Source organism: Cydia strobilella, chromosome 9 (assembly GCF_947568885.1).
Source record: "Cydia strobilella chromosome 9, ilCydStro3.1, whole genome shotgun sequence".
Classification (NCBI taxonomy): domain Eukaryota; kingdom Metazoa; phylum Arthropoda; class Insecta; order Lepidoptera; family Tortricidae; genus Cydia; species Cydia strobilella.
This window is the reverse complement of record NC_086049.1, coordinates 9,332,206-9,352,743: the sequence shown is the minus strand read 5'-3', so window position 1 is coordinate 9,352,743 and position 20,538 is coordinate 9,332,206. Positions and strand designations below refer to the sequence as shown.

General features: G+C 37.3%; 1 protein-coding gene across 2 annotated transcripts in view; it reads left to right on the top strand.

Moving 5' to 3' along the window:
• The window catches only part of LOC134744225 (inactive rhomboid protein 2), a 197,178-nt gene extending 188,193 nt beyond the window's left edge, over nt 1-8,985 (top strand). The window contains exons 7-12 of one of the 2 annotated variants that reach the window (XM_063677962.1): nt 1,830-2,036; nt 2,434-2,463; nt 3,435-3,523; nt 3,752-4,007; nt 4,236-4,490; nt 6,219-8,985. In XM_063677962.1, the coding sequence (XP_063534032.1) occupies nt 1,830-2,036; nt 2,434-2,463; nt 3,435-3,523; nt 3,752-4,007; nt 4,236-4,490; nt 6,219-6,650 (1,269 nt within the window). In that variant the 3' untranslated portion in view covers nt 6,651-8,985. The remainder of the gene's footprint in view (nt 1-1,829; nt 2,037-2,433; nt 2,464-3,434; nt 3,524-3,751; nt 4,008-4,235; nt 4,491-6,218) is intronic. The other variant, XM_063677963.1, reaches the window with a different exon arrangement.
• Nucleotides 8,986-20,538: the final 11,553 nt, after the last annotated feature.

The window sequence follows — 20,538 nt, the reverse complement described above, 5'->3', positions numbered from 1 at the left end:
CGAATAGGGCGAATTTCAATCATATATTTGTAATCTACTCATAAAAGGGCTTTGTGACTAGATTACAAATATACAGGACGGGAAGAGACCGGATGGGTTAACTTTGGTTCCCTGGGAGAGGGGGAAATGTTTAGTGTGGGACGCAACGTGCGTCAGCACTTTCGCGGCGTCGCATATTGGCCGTACTGTGAGAACGGCAGGGGAAGCAGCCGAGTTGGCTGCAGTTCGCAAGCGGGAGAAATATGAGGTCCTGGCGAACTATTTATTTGTCCCTCTTGCAGTGGAAATTACGGGCTGCTGGTGTACGGAGGCCAAGGGCTTTTTCGGGGAAGTGGGGAGACGCATGCGGGAGAGGGGTTTGGATCCTCGCTCTGGGTCCTTCCTGATGCAAAGATTGTCCATCGCGGTTCAGCGTGGCAACGCGGCGAGCGTCATGGGCACCTTTGCGTCGGGGGGGTCACGGGACGATTTTTGGGACGGCTGAAGTTTGACTTATTATTATTAGTGTTAGTTTCTAGGATAGTATAGTTTAGATTTTTAGTTGTAATTTTTGGTTGTAATTTGTAGTTGTAATTTTTAATTGTCATTTTATTATTAAATTATAAATAATATAAATATACAGGATGTCCTTAGCCATTGGACACAGCCGAAATGTTTATTTTTGATGTCGACTATTGGACAAAACTTTTGTTTGAAAATGTATTTATCTTTTGTTCTAATTAAAAAAATATTACCGTTAGAGCATTCCTGAGAAATAATCCTACGTGGGATTTCAGGGTTTGTCCAATGACTAAGGACACCTGTATAACATACTATAACATTTATATTTAATATTACAAGCGGAACTCCATTTCTAATTACACTTATTAGAAAAGGAGTTCCGCTTGTAATATTGGTTGTAGTTTATTATGCAACACGGCCCTGGTCTTACAAATTAGAAGAAAACGTAAAAAAATTCACAATGCAGAGTTGATTTTGAACTGCTCTAGATTGAAAACTAGAAAGAAGAATAAACACAGAAAGAAGACAGACATCGTGACTGACAAAAGGATGAACAAATCTGTATTCATTTATCTAAATTTTATATGAAACTTGGCATAGGTGTGTTTGAAGGGCTTCTTGTTTTAAAATTTAAGTTTCATTTTGTGAATGTGTCATCAAATAAGATTTTTATTCTTTTCGCTTACAATTCTGCTAATTAAAAGTTTTTGGTCGCGCTCTTTTAGGTAGGTATTAATAATTAAAATGTTGTTGTGCTAAGATGTTAAAGAGGGCCAACATTTACGCAGGATTATAATTACATAGAAATATCATCTTTTCTTTATTTTCCTTTTAATAATACATACAATGTACACATGATTACTATTTGACTAATTACTTTCGCCGCTTTACTCTGGTCTCTTTAATTTTAAAGAAGTGGTTTAATGATGCCCCAAGTCCAGTCTCAGCTGCATCAAATAGGGACAAGATGCCATGTTTCTTTTCATTTGTTTTGAACTATCACATAAGAGCCCTGGGGGCCTAGCCAAGATGACCTTGTTTTGCAGAAAACGAAACTCTAAATGCGCCAATTTTACCAAGTGGCAGCACGATGGAAATTAATTCTTATATTAAAAAAACTCAAAACCTCACACACTCAATTGCAACAATTTTTTAGTATGATCTTCTATTTAAAAACTTATTGTTAGTCACTTCACTAGTATCTTTATAGTGTTTTATTTTTGTTGATCCTTAACTTTAAGCAACTGCGTTGTATTTTATTTAAATGCCAACACTTGTTAAGCACGAAAATAAACGCACTTTAAAAGCAAAATAAATATTAATTCCAGGTTGAATGGGAAGAGCCAGCATCCTTCTGGCTCGGGCCGCGGGCGGCAGACCTTATACATTTAGGTGCTAAATTCGCCCCTTGCATGCGGAGGGACGCTAGGATAGCGCGCGCTATAGCAGCATCAGCGAGAAGAGAACGCGACACGGCGTGCTGTATACGAAACGACGATTCTGGCTGTGTACAGTCATCCAAGGCTGATTGTTCGGTGAGTAAACTAATTATTGGCATACATTTAGGTGGCAAGGTTCATGTTTGACCCCTACGCGAGAATTGACGCTAGGATAGCCAGCGTGGTAGCTGCTTCCGCAACATCAGAGTGACGGCCTGATTCTAGTCGGCACTCAAAAAATTAAGTTTTTGTTTGAAAAAATGTCACTTTTAATACTGATAGATCAGTATCGTATTTAATTGCTGTGATATCTTTTGTTCGAATCGAGCCGTTAAACAGCTTGCCGTAGGTGAACTGTTAGTTTATCGTCGTCTTGATATAAAAAAAAATTGATGTATTCGCTCAATCAAAACCTATTTACCTTTTAGTGGTATTTGTCATCATAAGTAAAATAGTTTTGAAATTTGCATTTCTGTTCATGCTTACCCTTCAGATAAGAGGATTAACCCCGAAGGTGGGTCTGGTGAGTAAATTTTCCGTAATATTATTTACGAATAGTACCTACCTACAACTTGTCCACGAGTCCACGTCGCTTTGCACATATATACTAGTAGTTGAAAAACAACTATGATTTAATTAATTGTGGGAAAGAGTTTTTGACTAGTCCTGTATCAAAGTAAAGACACCTTAACTAATATACGAGCTAAACAAACATTCTTGCAATAATGACAGGTTCAGTAGATGTTTAGCAGTGGAGCCAGTAGGTACAGATGTAGTGCATAATTGTTTTCCATCCTATTTTCTCGGAAACGTTTGTCATGCTACTTCAGTTAACCTCAGTACTTTTTGTACCGAGACTACTATTTCTGTGAAAATACGATGGAAATAATTATGCACTACATGTGTATATGGTTGACAAATTTTCCATCCAAGTTCAAATCTAAGTACCGCAAAAATAAAGCGTTTCGCCAGTACAGTCAGCATCAAAAGTAGCATATCAGACTATGCGTCCAAAATATCTACCGTTCTGTGATAGCTTAACAAGAGGAGATGTTTCTAAATGTAGAACATTTACCTAAACTATTGCAGATACTAAATGTATCTGCAACGCAAACTGTCGAGATATATCTGTAAATGAAAAAGTAATCGAGGGTGGCAGATACCTAATTTTGATGCGTTGTTTCATACGCCACTATAGTGATCATGATGTCTTAATTTTTGTTCGACTTAGATCGCCTATTTTAGGCGAGTTATGTGGCATAAAGATTATAGGGTAAAGATGACGTCTACGTCCCTGCCAGCAATTACCACATCTCGCGAAAATATAGGTACACATACTTCGGTAATTGTCCTGCCCTGTCATATCGGGCAGACCCAATACACCAATTTGATTTTACAAATTGACGTCAATCTCAAGGGACATTAAATATGTACCTAGTAGATTCAACTCCTACCTAAAATGCTCAAATTTAAAATAATTATTTTACATTACAGAACACAATATCGACGTGGAAAAAATGGTCGTCGGGTGAGTCCGGTCCCGGAGGTCGGATATCGGGCTCTGTTTGTGGGCTAGATCCAAAGTAAGTGCGTCGACATTAATTGTTTAACTTTTACAGCACGCTTGAGGCATCAGCGTATCTTAATGTCTGCTAGATTGTTTGTGGTAGGTATTGTCATATTTATGCTGTAGCAAAACTTTGTTTTCTGTAAACATATTTATTATCTTACGCAAAAACGGCAATTGACCTAAAACATCTTGAAATACACAGACAGCCAGCAATTGAATTACATTTGAAACTTCATTCCAGGTTTTGCGAAGCTCCACGCTCGATAGCCCCGCACGAATGGCCGGACGACATCACAAAATGGCCGATTTGCCGCAAGTCTGTGATCGACGGCTCCGCTGCGGCGGGCCGCGCGGGCCACGCCGCCGAGCACATGGCGTGCGAAGTCATCGGCCATCCGTGCTGCATAGGCGTGCACGGCCAGTGTGTCATCACGACGAGAGAGCACTGTGATTTTGTTAAGGGTTACTTCCACGAGGAAGCGTCTTTGTGTTCACAGGTATATTTTTTTCTTACATTTTAAACATGATGATTATGATGAACAAAGTTATCAGTACTATAAAGGCGTTCTTGGGTCCTTTTTACTATCGAGAGTATCGAAACCTTTGTGCATGCATGTGGCAAACACTCCTATTTCTGCGTATCTTTTTTGGATACATCAGACCATTCAGTTACTATGCTCCTAACATGATGCAAGGTCCTTAAACATTGAATGCTTACGTTTCAGGTATCTTGCCTCGATGACGTATGCGGCATGCTTCCATTCATGCGACGCCGACGTCCTGACCAGCTGTACCGCGCCTGGACGTCTCTGTTCGTCCACGCCGGTCTGCTCCACTTGGCGGCGTCGTTGGCGCTGCAGTGGCTGTTCATGCGCGACCTGGAGAAGATGGCGGGCCCGGTCAGGATCGCCGTGGTGTATCTGGGGAGCGGTGTCGCCGGGAATATGGCGTCGGCGATCTTTGAGCCTTATAGAGCCGAGGTAAGATGCCAATGGTACCCTGACAGCACAAGGGGTGTTATAACTGCCTCGATAAGCTAAACCGCGCCTGTACCTCATTGCTTTTAAGTCGCTGTGCTGGCGCTACAATGCCTCCTCATGTGATATTTTCCTAAGATACCGGGCCCTTTCAGGATTACCTTAGTGTATCTAGGCTGTAATAATTAATTAATTAAGTATACCATTTCTACTCTAGACTAAGATTAATTTAGATTTGGATGATGTTGCTTTTATGCTACTTAAATAGAAAGGATAGCTGATTAATGGACGGAGGTTTATTATGATGTAGCTTTTCAAGCTAGCGAATCAATTCATAAATTACCTCTCCCAGCGTACGTCGTTGGTAATACAGAGAGGTAACACGGCCAGCGCGTTGTGGGTCAATGCCGCAGTTCACCTGACGTTTTGACCGGCTAAAATAATCTTTAATAGAAAAAAAAACCGACTTCCCAAAACAGTTTGAAATGCAATTTAAATTATTTACAACCATAGTAGGTCAGGCAACGAAACGGTAGGTATAGAGGGAAATGCTTTGAACACAATTTTTTACTTCGTAGCTCTAGAGCCGGGGGGGTTTTAAGGTCCCTAGGGAAGGTTTTTCGGGTTTTCGCTTATATCTCGGAAACTGCGCATCCTACCGACATGTTCATTTATAGGCCAGGAAATGAATGCCCAAAAAAGTTATAGAGACATTGGACAAAGATATTGGACAGATGGAATTTCACCCTATGCGATGTATACGTATACGTCTATGGGTCGGTTGCACCAAACTGTTTGTCAGCGTTAAAGAGTTCGCTAAATTTTATTGTATAGAAAGTTTCATAGTAAATCGCCGCGGCGAGCCGGGGGACGTTGATCAGTCTGTCTAGCGCGGATGGTGCAACTGGCACTAAATATCCTTATTGATAGATGTCAATAAGTGACAAGTAACACTGCAAAAAATAAGTTTTGCGAAAAAAAAAAGCAAAAAATCATTTTAAGTGACTGCATGTTTTACCGATAACGTTCACTTTTTATGTACCTACAAATACATACAAAATATCGAAAAAAATATATTTTTTTTGCGAAATTTACCTACACGACTATTTTCCTTGAAATGTTAAAGCAATTTCAGTGTTGAGCGTTAAATCTGAAGTTTTGCGACAACGCACGCGTTTCTGAGGCCAAAAGAAGGGAAAAATGTTAATTCTGCCTAACGTTATTTTACGTCTTAGCTAATAGCTAACACATTATAGGACATATGGCAATGACATAAGGTATATTTTCGTAAAATGTGCAGATCTTTGTGAAGGCCCTTATTGCTTAGATACGTTTGACATTTTGTGCGATCAGATATTTTTGGCTGGAACTATGCCAATAAATTATTAAATAACAGCGTGCTAAGATATTTATGGCAGTTATGATATAATTGGTCCCGTTGCTCTGTCCCCCTGCTCAGAAATATTTGAACACCTTGGCCGCTACGATATATCTGATAGCGACTGTACATCATCTTCCTCGCGTTATCCCGGCATTTTTGCCACGGCTCATGGGAGCCTGGGGTGGGACTGTACATGTCTAAGAAATTAGTACGAATTCTGTGGTCAAAAGACTCAATTGCACGCTTTTGACGATTCGCGAGTTCTCAGTTCGGGGCGAACCTAGTCAGTTTATATTTAGGTAGGTATTTAAAAAAAACTTATTCCTAAAATGAGCCATGTTATTTTTCAGGTGGGGCCGGCTGGATCTCACTTCGGCTTGCTGGCGTGCCTCATAGTAGAAGTGATCGGCGCGTGGCCGCTCCTGAAACATCCGCGACGCGCGCTCCTCAAGCTGATAGGGCTCGCGCTAGCGCTGTTCGTGCTCGGCCTCCTGCCGTGGATCGACAATTTCGCTCACGTGTTCGGTTTCGTATTCGGGTTTCTCCTGTCGTACGCGCTGCTGCCGTTCATAACGTTCGGGCCTTACGAGAGGCGGCGGAAGATCGTGCTGGTGTGGGTGTGCCTGGTGTCGGCGGGCGGCATGGCGTGCGCGCTGGTGGCGCTGTTCTACGCGGCGCCGGCCTACGAGTGCGCCATGTGCGCGTACTTCACGTGCCTGCCGTTCGCGCCCGACATGTGCGCGTCGCAGGACGTGCGCGTGCGCCAGCTGGACGGGGTATGACGGCGCGCGGCGCGGGCGCGTCCGCCGCCAGAGCCCCCTCGCCCGAAGCGACCCGCCGCCGCCGCCTGCCCCGGCCGCCGAGCCGCACTCTACCGACACACCCTCTGTATACACCCGAAACCTGCCCGGATACTGGCAACTTCCTACACTGAATGTCTCGATAACTCCAACTCTATTGCGAGAGCGATGAACTCGGAGATATCGAAACTTGCGTTTTTCGAATTTTGTAGTCCAGGCAGTGGTATCGAACTTGCCCGCGAGAGAACCGAACGACGATCGTATGATACGCGTCAGAAATTCTCTTGCCGCAAACGCATCTCACGGTTGAAAGAGTACATCTGCAGATTTTGTTCAGAAGCGACTAAAGTAACAAAATTAATACCTATAGGTTCTTCTGCTCATAGAATGGTCACTTTTCTTACCGCCTTAATTATTCACACCGAATTAATATAATCAAGCTTCCAGTAAACTTACACTTCACATTACACACACACACACTTTCCCTGTTTTATTAGTACATCGATTCATATTTTATAGACAACAATTGTTTTCAGACATGATACCCTGTCAAAACCTGTCTGGCCTAGTCGGTAGTGGTAGGCAGGGTGCCTATTAATCCGATGGTCCTGGGTTCAAATCCCGGTAAGGGCATTTATACATTTATTTATGAGAGCGAATTTGTCGGTCTAAGAATTTTAATTTATTGTTTCAAAATATGCTTATGGAAAAATAATCTGCCTCTCAAAGTAAACAGTTGGAAGTGAATTTAATCAATGTAATACCATAATATGTGATGTGAGCGGTTGAGAATTATACTTATTGAATTTGTCGTTTGAATGGACTAAAATTATCTCAAATTTTGAAATATGCAATTTCGAGAGGTGTATAATCGATTAAAAATTATGTGATAATATCCACGGGTAACTTATCGTTCGAAGCGAGTAATTGTTGTATATAACTTGTATTATATATGTGTAAGACGCTGTATTTAAATGTGCGGATGTCGAGTGCAATTTACGGGAACTTCGTGCAGTCGCAACGTACTCGTACTTATAAATAAAAGTATTTTTCTAATTACAAAACAAATAACGTCGAGCGATTTCAAATGTAGAATAAACTCTGTTATAAACAATTGACATGTTACAGATGTATAAAATGATTGTAGCGAATTTTCTCTGCATTCCCGCTAACCAGTCACATTTAATATTTTAATTTTTTAGCTAAGATAAAACGCTAAAGATGAGGAGGAACAGTTATCCTCAGCGCATTACTTATATAGTAGTGTGCTAAAAAGAATTATACAAAAAAGTCACACCTTTATGGAAGAAACTGCTGTGTTGTCATAACTTAATAAAACTTAGTTTTTTCGGTATTAAAACTGTGTAGGTACATACTTATAAATTTCTTGGTACCTACCTACTGTCTAAGTGTTTACTCGTATAATGTGAGGGATTCAGAGAAAATTCCCTATAGGGTTATTACTAGTTCTCTGCGTTCATTCGTCGCGGTTGTAGCATAAACATGTTCCCGTAATGGTGTCAAAATATACATAATTTAGTATATTACTAAATAATGTAAATAGTGTTAAATAAATATGTCATATTTTCATGTCTTAAGTTTATCATGCATAACGAATTCAGTCTTATCTATAAGTATCACAATAATAACGTTTTAATTTCGTCAATTTATATAGGTATATAATGAAGTCTGCGTAGGTTTATATACATTATTTTATAAAATATGCTAAAAAATATTTAAACCATCTAACTTTAGGGTTATTTATTTTATTACATGAGTAGTGGGCAAGCAGATTGTTTAAGTGAATATGTGAACGAGGCGTTCGCAGTTTGAAATATTATTGTTAATGAAAGTTTACTGATGATGATGTATAGTATGAATTGTCTCAGATGATGTTTTCGGGCTCGGGCCCTAACTGTTAAACAAAAGGTATTTTTTCCTTTATGTCGTGGTTATACTGCTTACTGTTAATAGCCCTGGCATAAGTAACGGGACAAGCCCGTTTGAAAAGCAAATTTACCAATCTACGTATATGTTTCAAATTTATAAAACAGCCTATTCGGAGATAACACGTGTTATCTCCAAAGAAAAGCCCGCCCTGATTGTTCTAAAAAGAGCTGTCACATAAATTAAAACCTTAATACTATCACGATAGTTGCTTTTTAAATGACATGGCTGCTTTGGCACGTGCCGAAGACCGCTCTTAAAAGAAACAAAGGCTTTTGTTTAATATATTAGGGCCCGAGCCCGAAAAAATCATCTGAGAAAATTCATACTATACATAAAGTGGTAACACTGGTATGATACGGGGCAGTGTTGGCCGAAACGTTTATGCAATTAACCAGTAACCAGTACAAATTGAACCGTAAACTGTAACCGTCCGTTACGGTTTATTCAATTTGTACTGGTGAATGGTTAATTGCAAGTAAACGTTCGGCCAACACTGCTACGGGGATAAAATATCGAAACAACGGCAGCTCTTGACCCATAAATACAGATACCTATATTCGGTGTAGCTAGCAGCACTCAGAAGTCAGGTCCAGGCACTTGTCAATGCGGTTATGTTCTCTCACCATTACATAAATTTTACCGATTTAACAAATACGTAACGATAAAATGGAGATATGTATATTACTTTATCATTTACGACATTTTAGTAGGCAAGTTGCGTAATACGTGTAATAATGGGGCCCACTGCCTATCAGTCCGCCGGACGACATCGGCCTGTCAGTTGTTCGGAACTGTCAATTTTTTGTTCTAACTGACAGGCCAATATCGTCCGGCGGATTGATAGTCAGTGGGCCCCTTAAGTTTGTAACTGGTAGCGGATCCTGTATCGCAGGTTAACCTGAACTTGACAATTTTTATACAAACTCGGAACCATTGTATATAGAGCCATTTCTGTAAGTAGTCCTTTATAAATATGAGACAAGGGATGACCTATGATACTGACGCATACAATTATTTTTATATCGAATTACTGAAAAAACGTTATGTTTTTAAATATCCAAATAATATGTAGTTGGAAATTGAGAGTCGATAGCAATAAAAAAGTTTGTGCGACTGGTTCATAAAAGTATTTAATAAAATAAAATAAAATAACAAAACTAGTTTTGGGTTACGCTCGGAATATTGAAGAAAAGTAGAGGGCATCACTAGCACAATCATAGGGCGTACAGCGAAACACGAAAATCGGAAGTTCGGTTTCTGCCTCTCTATCACTTGCATATTCGATCGATAGAGAGGCAGATAACGAAATTTCGATTGTCGCGTTTCGCGGTAGGCCATTTGTAAACAAACCGCCTTGATGCATCAACATCATGTAGTAAAAACTTGTCAAAAAACTGTTAAAGCCACAGTATGTATAAGTTACTGGCGGCAGAATTTTGCAGTAATACCTATTATTGAAATTTTTGGCGTGGATTTTAGACGCTGCGCTTATTGGACCTGTCATCAATTGATTAATGTTTATGACGATACACTGCCTAAGCTTTTATTATTATTTACCATCTGTCACATGTATGTAACATGTAGCATATAATAAAGACACTATCCATTCTTTTCGTCTTACTTTAATTAGAATACAATAAATTAAAATGGAAATAATTCGAAATGAAAACTAAACAGTTCGTTTTGATTATAATTAATTTTATAACACGCTTTTTATTTTATAAATAAAACTTGATATTTGCAATGTTATAAAATCATCTTCATGTCAAGTGTGCCATTACTCGATGGCGCCTTTAATGTGTGTATGTTGTCCTTTAACATAGGTACGTACATCATGCAATTACGTGGAAATAATAATTATAATATGAGCCATTGGGGTATCTATATTATGCAATAATACAGCCAGAAAAAGCAATACTCAAAATACAGAAATACATAGATTGAGTTTATCCAGTAAGTAAATGCCTGCCTTTTTAAAATTTTGTCAAATATTAGACTGAATGGATCGCATGGAAATATTGCGGATGGTAGCTGAAAAACCTTTAATTATACATTAAATTTTCTCTAATTTACCACAATCTGAGATCCTTACTTTAATTTCGTTATTCTCTTATTGAATTGCGTACCTATATTTATACAGCCCGCCGGACGATATCGGCCTGTCAGTTGTTCGGAACTGTAATTTTTTTGTTTTAACAGACCGATATCGTCCGGCGGACTGGTAATCAGTGGGCCCCTTTAGGTTATACGTACATATATTCTCTTTAAGAACTCAAGTTTACAGCCTGACCAGTAATATACATATGATCATTGTCAAGAGGACGCTGTTATTCTCATGTATAGGGTAACAGTTCAGAATAATATGACAAAAATTGTTCCGGTGAAATTCCGCAACATGGCGCGTGATCATAATATATTCCTGGTCAGGCGTTACATGCTAAAACAAGGCATTGGCATATGGGCTTTCTGTGTGTGTTACCTATATGAATTCATTCAATGTTTGTTGCAATTGGAAAGCCATTCGCTATAGTGGTGGTACGTGATTGAGAAACGGTATCGCTTACGTCAGTAAGTTCAATTTTGATAACTTATAGGTGATCAGCAAAATATACCTACCTACTGACATCGGTGAGACCTACTCGCAATTAAGCCTTCAAGACATGTAATCATTGTGAAGTGACAGTAGCAGAAACTGATTCTTATAATTAGCAAGCAGAAGTATCGTAACTCTTCAATTAAGTTCACTTTGAGCTGAAATTATTAATCGAAAAATATTCAATTTAAATTTGTAGGGGAAGAGTGCAATGAAAGGGACATCTTATTCCTTTATGAAGTACACGTTTGAATGTATTTTCAAATAATAATTCATAAAAAAAAATATTGTACTTGGTTTGGAGAAAATTTCCGAAATAATAATTTTGGATTTTCCATATTTTGACTGTTTCATACCACTTTCTCTAAAACTGGTTTGTTGAAATGTCCAGAAAGTGTCCGTAAATTAAATAGTTTAACTTTCTATATTATAACAATTTACTTTTTTCAAAATATGCAATCGCTTCTTTACCTAACTACTCAAAACAAAAATAAGTTTCATCAACTAATAATGATTTTTAACTTAATATTTTCTAAAACTTCATCTTCTTAAACTAAAATCAAACGTTATTTTTTGTATATTTAATTTATGTCTGTGTCTTTGTATGATTTTTAATAAATATATTTAATATGTTTAAGGTTTATTTTTAGTTAATACTTGCCTATTACTAGTTTTGCAGGTAAGCCTTTTTCACTACAGACAGAAGGCTTGCTTGTATGGAAATCTCGAGTCTGAGATTTGATTTTAAAATAAAGGAACAATTTATTGTGTGTACTACCTTAAATTGTGTGGCAGGTTTAATGAAGCGATTGTTATTACCCGATACCTTTTTCAACTACCAATGCTGCACGTTTCAATAATCGTAACTATGTAAATCATAATAAGGTAAGATGTTTTCAAGCGGAGTTACGTAAATACTGGTTGCTGGCCAATAGGTATGAAAAAAGGTTTCGAATGGTGATTTACTATTTTGAGCATATCAACGCTTTTTGCGAGTCATTGTCCATACGTCTTTTATTTATTGTGCAAAGAAAAATACCTAGTTACAAGAGCAGAGCTTGCGTTGTTATTGGTTATTGGTGTGCTCCTGGTATATTGGTTTACAAAACGAAATCAGTCCCGGAACCGGAAAATTAAGGTTCTAGTCATACAAAATCAGTACCGGGAGCATTCCCTATATGTTATAAACACACCCTTTGACTTATTACTTCGAATTTTATACTAAGAAAATGAACGTTTGATCGTTGTGTGAAGTGTGTTCGTTCGAAACTGGCTATCATCATTTTGCCAAATGAGTTCACCGCGTTATTTCAAAGTGCCCTTGCGGCCGGCGGCGGCCCGGCGGACTGTTTCTGAATTTAACTCTAAGACAAAATTTACACATTGTACATTGTGAACATACAATTAATTAATTAATTATATGAAATGGTAAAGTAATCTTATTGTAAACTAGGATTAATCGAACAAAAAACCTTATTATCATAATATGAATGTGTTTTATTTTGAAGACACTTTTTAAGATCTAAGTACACCCAGCTGCAAAATTGTATGGCCACTTTATGAATGAGTTCATTCATAATGTGTCCATGTAATTTTGCAGCTCGCTGTGAATCAATCAGAAGTAGCTACACGCGCCATGTAGGTCCAGTCAGCTTGTCTTGGCCATTCGGGAATTGTTTGAGGAAGGTACAGTCAGCAGTACTATTCGCTTAGCACCTTTGCATACACATTTCTGAGTACTTTTTCTCTGCTGCTGCTGACTGAGTACAGTCACTACTTACAATAAGTTCTGGGATAAAATAATGTTTACCTATATCTTCAAGTGCGGTTTACGGAAAACAGAATCGACTTAATTTTATGTTATTTGGTTGTTTATTGAGATAATTATAAAATTATGTTTCGTATTACTATACGAAACAAAATTTTATAATTATCTCAATTACTGTACGAAACATAATTTTATAATTATCTCAATAAACAACCAAATGACAACATAAAATTAAGTCGATTCTGTTTTCCGTAAACCGCACTTGAAGATATAGGTAAACATTTAATTATAAAATTATGTTTCGTATAGTAATACGAAACATAATTTTATAATTATCTCAATAAACAACCAAATGACAACATAAAATTAAGTCAATTCTGTTTTCCGTAAACCGCACTTGAAGAACATTTTTTTTATCCTAGAACACATCAGCCACGCTTAAATTACATTATGCGAAAGTTAATACACTGGAATTGAAATAATTATTATAGGGTTCCATTCGTTATTCAAGAAGAAAAACGGAACCCTTAAGTATAGGATCAATTATTTCTGCCAAGATTAGCGAGTTTTAGTTAATAAAAGTTTTCAAGTCCCTTGAATCATAAAAAAAAACATACCTACTTCTAAATATACAAGTTTAAGCAGTCAAAAGATATGTGCACGGTTATGCCGCATGATTAACACAAAACGGACATAGGCATCAAAAACTATGGGTACGAAGCAATACTTAAACACGTGGGACCGAGTAACCCGACAGATTTTAACCTCTTGGACGCCAATGACGGATATATCGGCACCGCAGGTCCAACGCCAAAGACCGATTAACCGGTCAAAAACCACAGAGCAACAAAGACCTACGTGCATGTGCATAAAGTTCAATTTCAGTTTTGACATTTCGGTGACGTGAATTTCTTTGTGTAATACCTTCTAAGGGTGACCCAGAAATAGTAATGATTATAGGACAGTAATACCTACTTTTAGGTGATTATAAAATTCACAATTGTCTTTGGTACCTATTCCTTTGTAAGCCGAAACATTAAATGCTTCGTGAATGCTTCTGAAAATTCTTCCTTATGAGCGTAGAATGATGGAATACTTGTCAGATTTGAATCATAATTCATATGTACTCAATGAAAATACACAAAACATTTTTTTTTTCAAATACAAAAATATAACTTGTTACCTAATAGTTGCTTAGAACTTTTCTTAGGTGAATGGATACGCTTAGCCCTTTTTTATTACATAGCCTTTTATCTATTACAACTTATCAATCTACTACTAAACAAACGTTGACGCAAGTTAGCACGTGCTAAGATACTAATGTCTGCATCAGCGTGTCACCATCCGAATGTCACCTTTACTTTTATCATTCTGTCAATGGCTTTGATAAGCAAATGTATTCGCAAGTTTGCAAACATTTTATCATGACAGCCATGAGTAGATAAATCTTTCAAGTACCCATAGGATTAGGTAAGCTACAAGAGGTCTCAGCAGGAGGTCGGTCAATGCGGCCAATTTCGTCATCGCGATTGATGAAACTAAAAACAATCGCTGGTTTGTCGAGAAAATTACCAATTGTGCTACTGTTTTAGAAAAAAACGCTTGTTGACGGAATTTTCCGTATGACGGATTTGGCCGCATTGACCATACCTTATTTATGATGGGGCGGTAGGTATTTCTACAGTAAATTGCATGACATAGTTATATGACAAGAGGCAACTTATATGTTTTTTTTTTAACATTTTTTAAAGTTACCTAAGTAAGTGCCAAAGTTGGTTCACGTTCTTATTACTCCGATCTTTTATATCGCGAGTGCGGACGTTTCGTGGAAATCTGTTGAATCCCTTCAAATCAGGCGACGCAGCTGAAAACTGGTATTTTTGCGCATGCTGCGCACGACGTCTGTATAAGTACGCATCAAATATGTGAAAGGGTTTTTTGTTGAAAACATTTGGTGTACCATGGGAAAAAAGTTGTTGGGCCTAAACAACGTTCGTTACTTTATATTGCTTTGATTATTCTTATTTTATAATGTCTTTGGAAAAAGTAAGCGGGAAACGAATACGCAATAACGAATATACACGGTACGCACTTTTGTAAAGTAAGTAAATAGATATTGAACATAAAATGGGTATTATGAACGTTCCATTATGTCATCGCGTTGCTAATTTTTTACATTGAGATTCAGCCAGGATTCAGTCTCACTGTTGTCGCATTAGGCCAGGAAATAAATGAAATGAATGTTTGAAGGTTCCATTTTTCGGTTTTTCGATTATATCTCGGAAACTATGCGTCTGAGCGACTTGGCCACTTATACAAAATGAAAAGAGATTTAATTTGTTACAAGTTTTATTAAAGTCAAGTTTTTCGATATCTTGTATAGTTTTTGAGATATCCGCTCATCCGCTCACTCGCTACGCTCGTGGTTCAATTTTGGAATCTTTCACTTGCTTGGGTATCAATATTAGCACGAGAAGTTAAACAACAACTTGTACTCCTTGTAAACTAAATAAATAACTATTGAAACGATTGTTAGCGGTAATAGGATTTTTTGCTAGAATGTGTCTTCTTAAACTGATAAAATCTTCATAATTTTAAACAGTTTAAACTAACACGGGACGTAATCACTTTGACAATGAAGAAAAAAATGTCACACGAGTGAGAAACGATTTTTCAAACGTTACCAGACTGATGACATTCAATTTGATACTTGTCATGAAATAAAGCATTGAGTATCGGTATTTGAGGGATGTATTCTAATTGAGGAGTGTCTTTTCAAAATGACTTATTTTTGTATTGTGTCCATAGAGAAATAAGCCCTCAATTAGAATACTTCTTTCAAATACCGATACTCAATGCATGTCGTAAATAAATGAAATATGTTTTTTGTTCACTAGAAAAAAAAGCCCTAATTTTCTCTAATACTGATACGAACCAGTTGCCTATAATTTACTGAATACGCGGGATTGTTCCTGTTCACGTCTCCTGAAGCAACCTGTATACTTAAACTACTCATAAATAATAATAAAAAAATACAAACAAAGGCAAAAAGTTTTGTGCTAAAATATAAAATAAACATAGGCGGAGTTTACTAGTTCAAGTTGCTTTTATCAAAGTAAATACAGATAAAGAGAGCCTATAATGATGAAAGTAGTTTGCCGCATATGACTATATCCAAGGTACAAAGAAGCGATGGGACGGGCAAGGTGGATAGCATAATTACTAAGAGGCGTAAAACCGCCTTTTACTCACTTCGACTTTTTGAAAGAGGCGGTTCTCAATTCGTACCCATGTTCCCCGATATATCGGAGACGGCTGGACTGATATGGAAAATTCTGTTTGATTGAATGAGTTCCAGTTGGTCGCATTCAGTCAGGAATTGATGATGGGATATTCCAGAAGTTGAAAAAAGAAAACCATTTAGATAACTCTTTGCATAAATACAAGGTTAGAAATACCTAGTGATTTTGGTATTTTTTAGGGTTCCGTACCTCAAAAGGAAAACATGGAACCCTTACAGGATACCTTTGTTGTTCGTCCGCCCGTCCGTCTGTCTGCCAAGACCCTTTATCTCGGGAACGCGTGGAGACATCAAGTTGAATTAAAACCATATACTCGGGTCTACAGTCCCTTGACGCATCCTGTCCACACTGTGGTAAAGAGGAGACTAGCTTACACTTACTAGCAGAATGTATTATGTATGCGGCACTGCGTTATAATACATTCGGCAGAGACACACTGAACGAAAACGAACTAAAGGACGTCGAACTTAAAGATGTCTTTCTTTTCTGCAGGAAAACAAGAAGATTTGAGGATAGTAATAGTGTGGGAATGCCGCCAGGACAGTAACCTGCAGCTCCAACTTCAGGGAACTGGGCTGAATGAACGCGACACGTGATCGACAGCCCGCCTGCTTCCGGCCGCTGTCCCTACACTACATCTATACAGTCCCTTGAAGCTGCGGAAAAAATCAAACTTCTCAGTTAACGTAAAAAAAGATACGGCTATTTATAAAGCTCGAGCGCGCACAACGAGCAGTTTTAAAAGTAATGTTCTATCTTCCATATCGATACCCCACTGAGCTGCTTTTTAATATAGCACAAGTTTTAAGTGTACGCAAACCTTTTATTTACCAAAAACTGCGAAGATACCACAGACTAATAGCCCCTACAATCACAATTGGCAACAAACGCATAGCTTACTACCCAGTACCCCGCTGTAATAGTGCATGGTCTGAAAGGCATTTTTCTTTCTTGGCTCCATACTTATATAATAAAGCAAACAAAACCCTTAATATCAATAACATTAGTAATTTTCAATTAAAAAACATAATTAAGATTTGGTTAACATCATTAAACTATAGTGAAGCCGAAGAGTTATTACGAAGCGTGTTCTAGTACAATCCAAAATAACCAGACACACACGCGCGTTACACACAGAAACACACACATATCTCAAAAATCAGACACACATAATACTCACACACGCGCGCGTACATACACATAATCATAGTCTCAAATGTTCACTCTCTAATTTAAATATTGTTAAAATTATATTATAAAATGTCTAACATTGTAACCATACGCTTGTAATCGGGAAGGAACTGGCTCTTGAGACACATTGAAACCTACTTTGAGAGCCAGGAACCAATGTTAAGTAATAATTTAAAGTTGCAATAAAGATTATTTTATTTTTATTTTATTTTTTATTTATGCCGCAATATGTCGCGTTACGTCCTCTTCCACGTAAATGAAAGAGTACGTAACGGAGCGAATTTTAAATCAAAAGTTTCAGGGAGTAATTTGGAAGACGAGAATCACACAGGAAGACAAAATATACGCATTAAGGAATTATACCAGATTGGAGAATCCAGAGGATCAGCCCGAGCAGCGAGCGAGATGCAGCGAGCAAATAATAACTATACTGTATAGTGCCCCTTGCAAGTAAAAAACGCAGCGTAATTTTGTGTACAAGGAAGTACCATAAAACTGCCGCCGCAACACTTATAAGGGAAAACGCTCAATCTTATACTGCACGTAACAAAAATAGCTAAGCAAGTGAGGTATTCAAAATGATCTACTCACGCTCTTTTAATCTTAACAGTAAAGCTGTATTCATGTTTTTTTCAACATCAGACCCGCTTTACTACTTCTGCTGATCATTTCATAGGTTTGTCTTTTAAGGATTGCCATAGTTCATATTCATATGTGATAAGTGCTCTTGAAGAGGTTATTGTTTTCTCGAGGAGGTAGGTAAGCTTTACTTCAGAGAGTACCCAATATTTCGAAAAGACAACGAAAGTGAGCGGTGATAACGTCAATCACGCACTGATAAAGGATACATACTGAAATTCTTGCGAAAAAAAGTTAGTATACGTCTGTTGTGCTCGGCGTTCTGTGAATTCAAATATTTAATAAAAACTTAGTACCTAATTTATGGAATAGACAAGTGTCCGAGGTTAGTAAAAGGTTTTTATTTAAACTATTTATATTGATGGATTTTATCACGTAAAATGAATACAAAATAATACATAATATTTTTTTCATATAAACGTTTCGACCAATCTTTGCCGCGACCGACGCATCTGACCCCGACTCGATGCAGTGCTATTCTTAAATAAAATGCTTGGAAGTAATTTTTCACTTGCCTATGCTCGTAAATCTCTAGTTCAAACCGGGTGAATCGGAGCTGCCGTGGTTGCCGGTGATACCTATATGATTTAGATTTATTTATATCATAATAGTAAACAACAGTATAAGAATTTATATTATGATTTATGATCGTTGAGTAGTCATCTATTGATTATACACAAATGTCAAAAAACACACAATATACCAACTTTAAAAATCGAATAACTCTTCAGTAAATTATGTACAAAAGAACCATAATCAGTATAATCACAAACAAAGTGCAGGTCGTTCTAAATGCCTCCATTGTAAAATACTTAAAACATAAAGTCAAACAAACAATAGAACTCAGTAAACATAAAAATGTTCAATACTCATTTATTTATTTAACCTTTATTGCGTAAAAAGAAAACGTATCGTACAAATGGCGGATTTAATACCATGATGCATTCTCTAACAGTCTTATCATAAAATATATAGCTAAAGAACAAATTAGCACATACAAAAGTATTTAAGTAGGTATTTATGTGTAAAATAAACCAAGATCATTACAAACAATTACATTTACGCCAATTTTTGTATTCTTCTTAATTAGCTTTTTGGTTTTAATAACCTAAAGCAAGCAATGGTAGTTAATAAAAATATAGTAGATTGTTAACCAAGGGTTGAAAGGCACCCATTTCTGTCGAGGTAGTTTGGCGCTCGAACGCAGTGAAACCCAACAAGACAATACCCAACAAGAAATAGGAAACCTAACGAGACAAGGCAATTTTGGCCATGATTTTTTCCTTAGGACTTACTTGCAATCGGAGACTTTACATATGTGAAGATAAATAACCCCTAGCGAAAAACATTTAGATTGCAATATTTACGAAAACTATGTGTGTTTTTAAACAAATTAGATTTAAAATGATTTGTTCATTATAGTATGAAAATCAGCGGGATTGCCTCTTACTTTTTAATTATTTACTTTTTCGTTCTAAAACTGAATATTCAATGGCATCCTCCTCATTTAGCCAACATAATAAAAGTATTTTGGAGAATTTAAATAATAAATAACAATTTCATGTAAAAATAAACGATTATCATCTTATACGAGTATTTTGTTTAATTTTAATGAATATAGTGCTAAATAACTTTAAACCCCTATTTAGGTAATATCGTACAAGATTCTGCTTTTGCTCATTTACGCAAGTGTAAGGTTTAAAAAAAAATCGGTGTACCTATTCCTTTTGGTTCCCGCCTTATGAAATCGAGTAAATACAATTCAACAAAAGAAATCAAGAATAATTTATTACTTACATCATTTTTGATAAAAAAAGATCCAATGTGGGATTACCAATTGTTCCAGGCGAGGAAATAAAAACACTATTTTTACATTTTGTTTCTACCCAGTTGCTCGTGGGACAGGGATGACAGGGACGCAGAGGAGTACACAACTTTTCTGCATTAGAGCAGGAACGTATCACTTTCTGCGCACTTTTTAGAACAACAACGACACGCTTTCAGAGCATGAGATATGAAAAGAATATTTACACACCATTATATCAAACGTGCCTAAAACTTTAAAATTGTGATGTCGAGATAAGTACGGTGAGCGTCCTTGGCTGCAATCTGCTTGCGGGGTGCCGTGGCTTAAGGGCGGCGGTAAAATTTTCTTACAATAGCACTTGAATAGCACCCACCTATATTAAGGTAGGTACTTTAATTTCCTCTACTACATAGGTAATATATATTTTTAACCAATTTCGTTAACCGAGAACTGACACTGTCCGCGCAAACGAACTGTATTATTTGAGAAAAATCGTGACCGAATAGCGTAAATGAGGAAATAAAAGAGTATGTACCTAATAGTGCTCGCAGAGCTATGACGACAAGATGTTAAGCTGTAAAACAAGGAACCGAGTCGGCACAGCGTTTTATCTTTCAGTG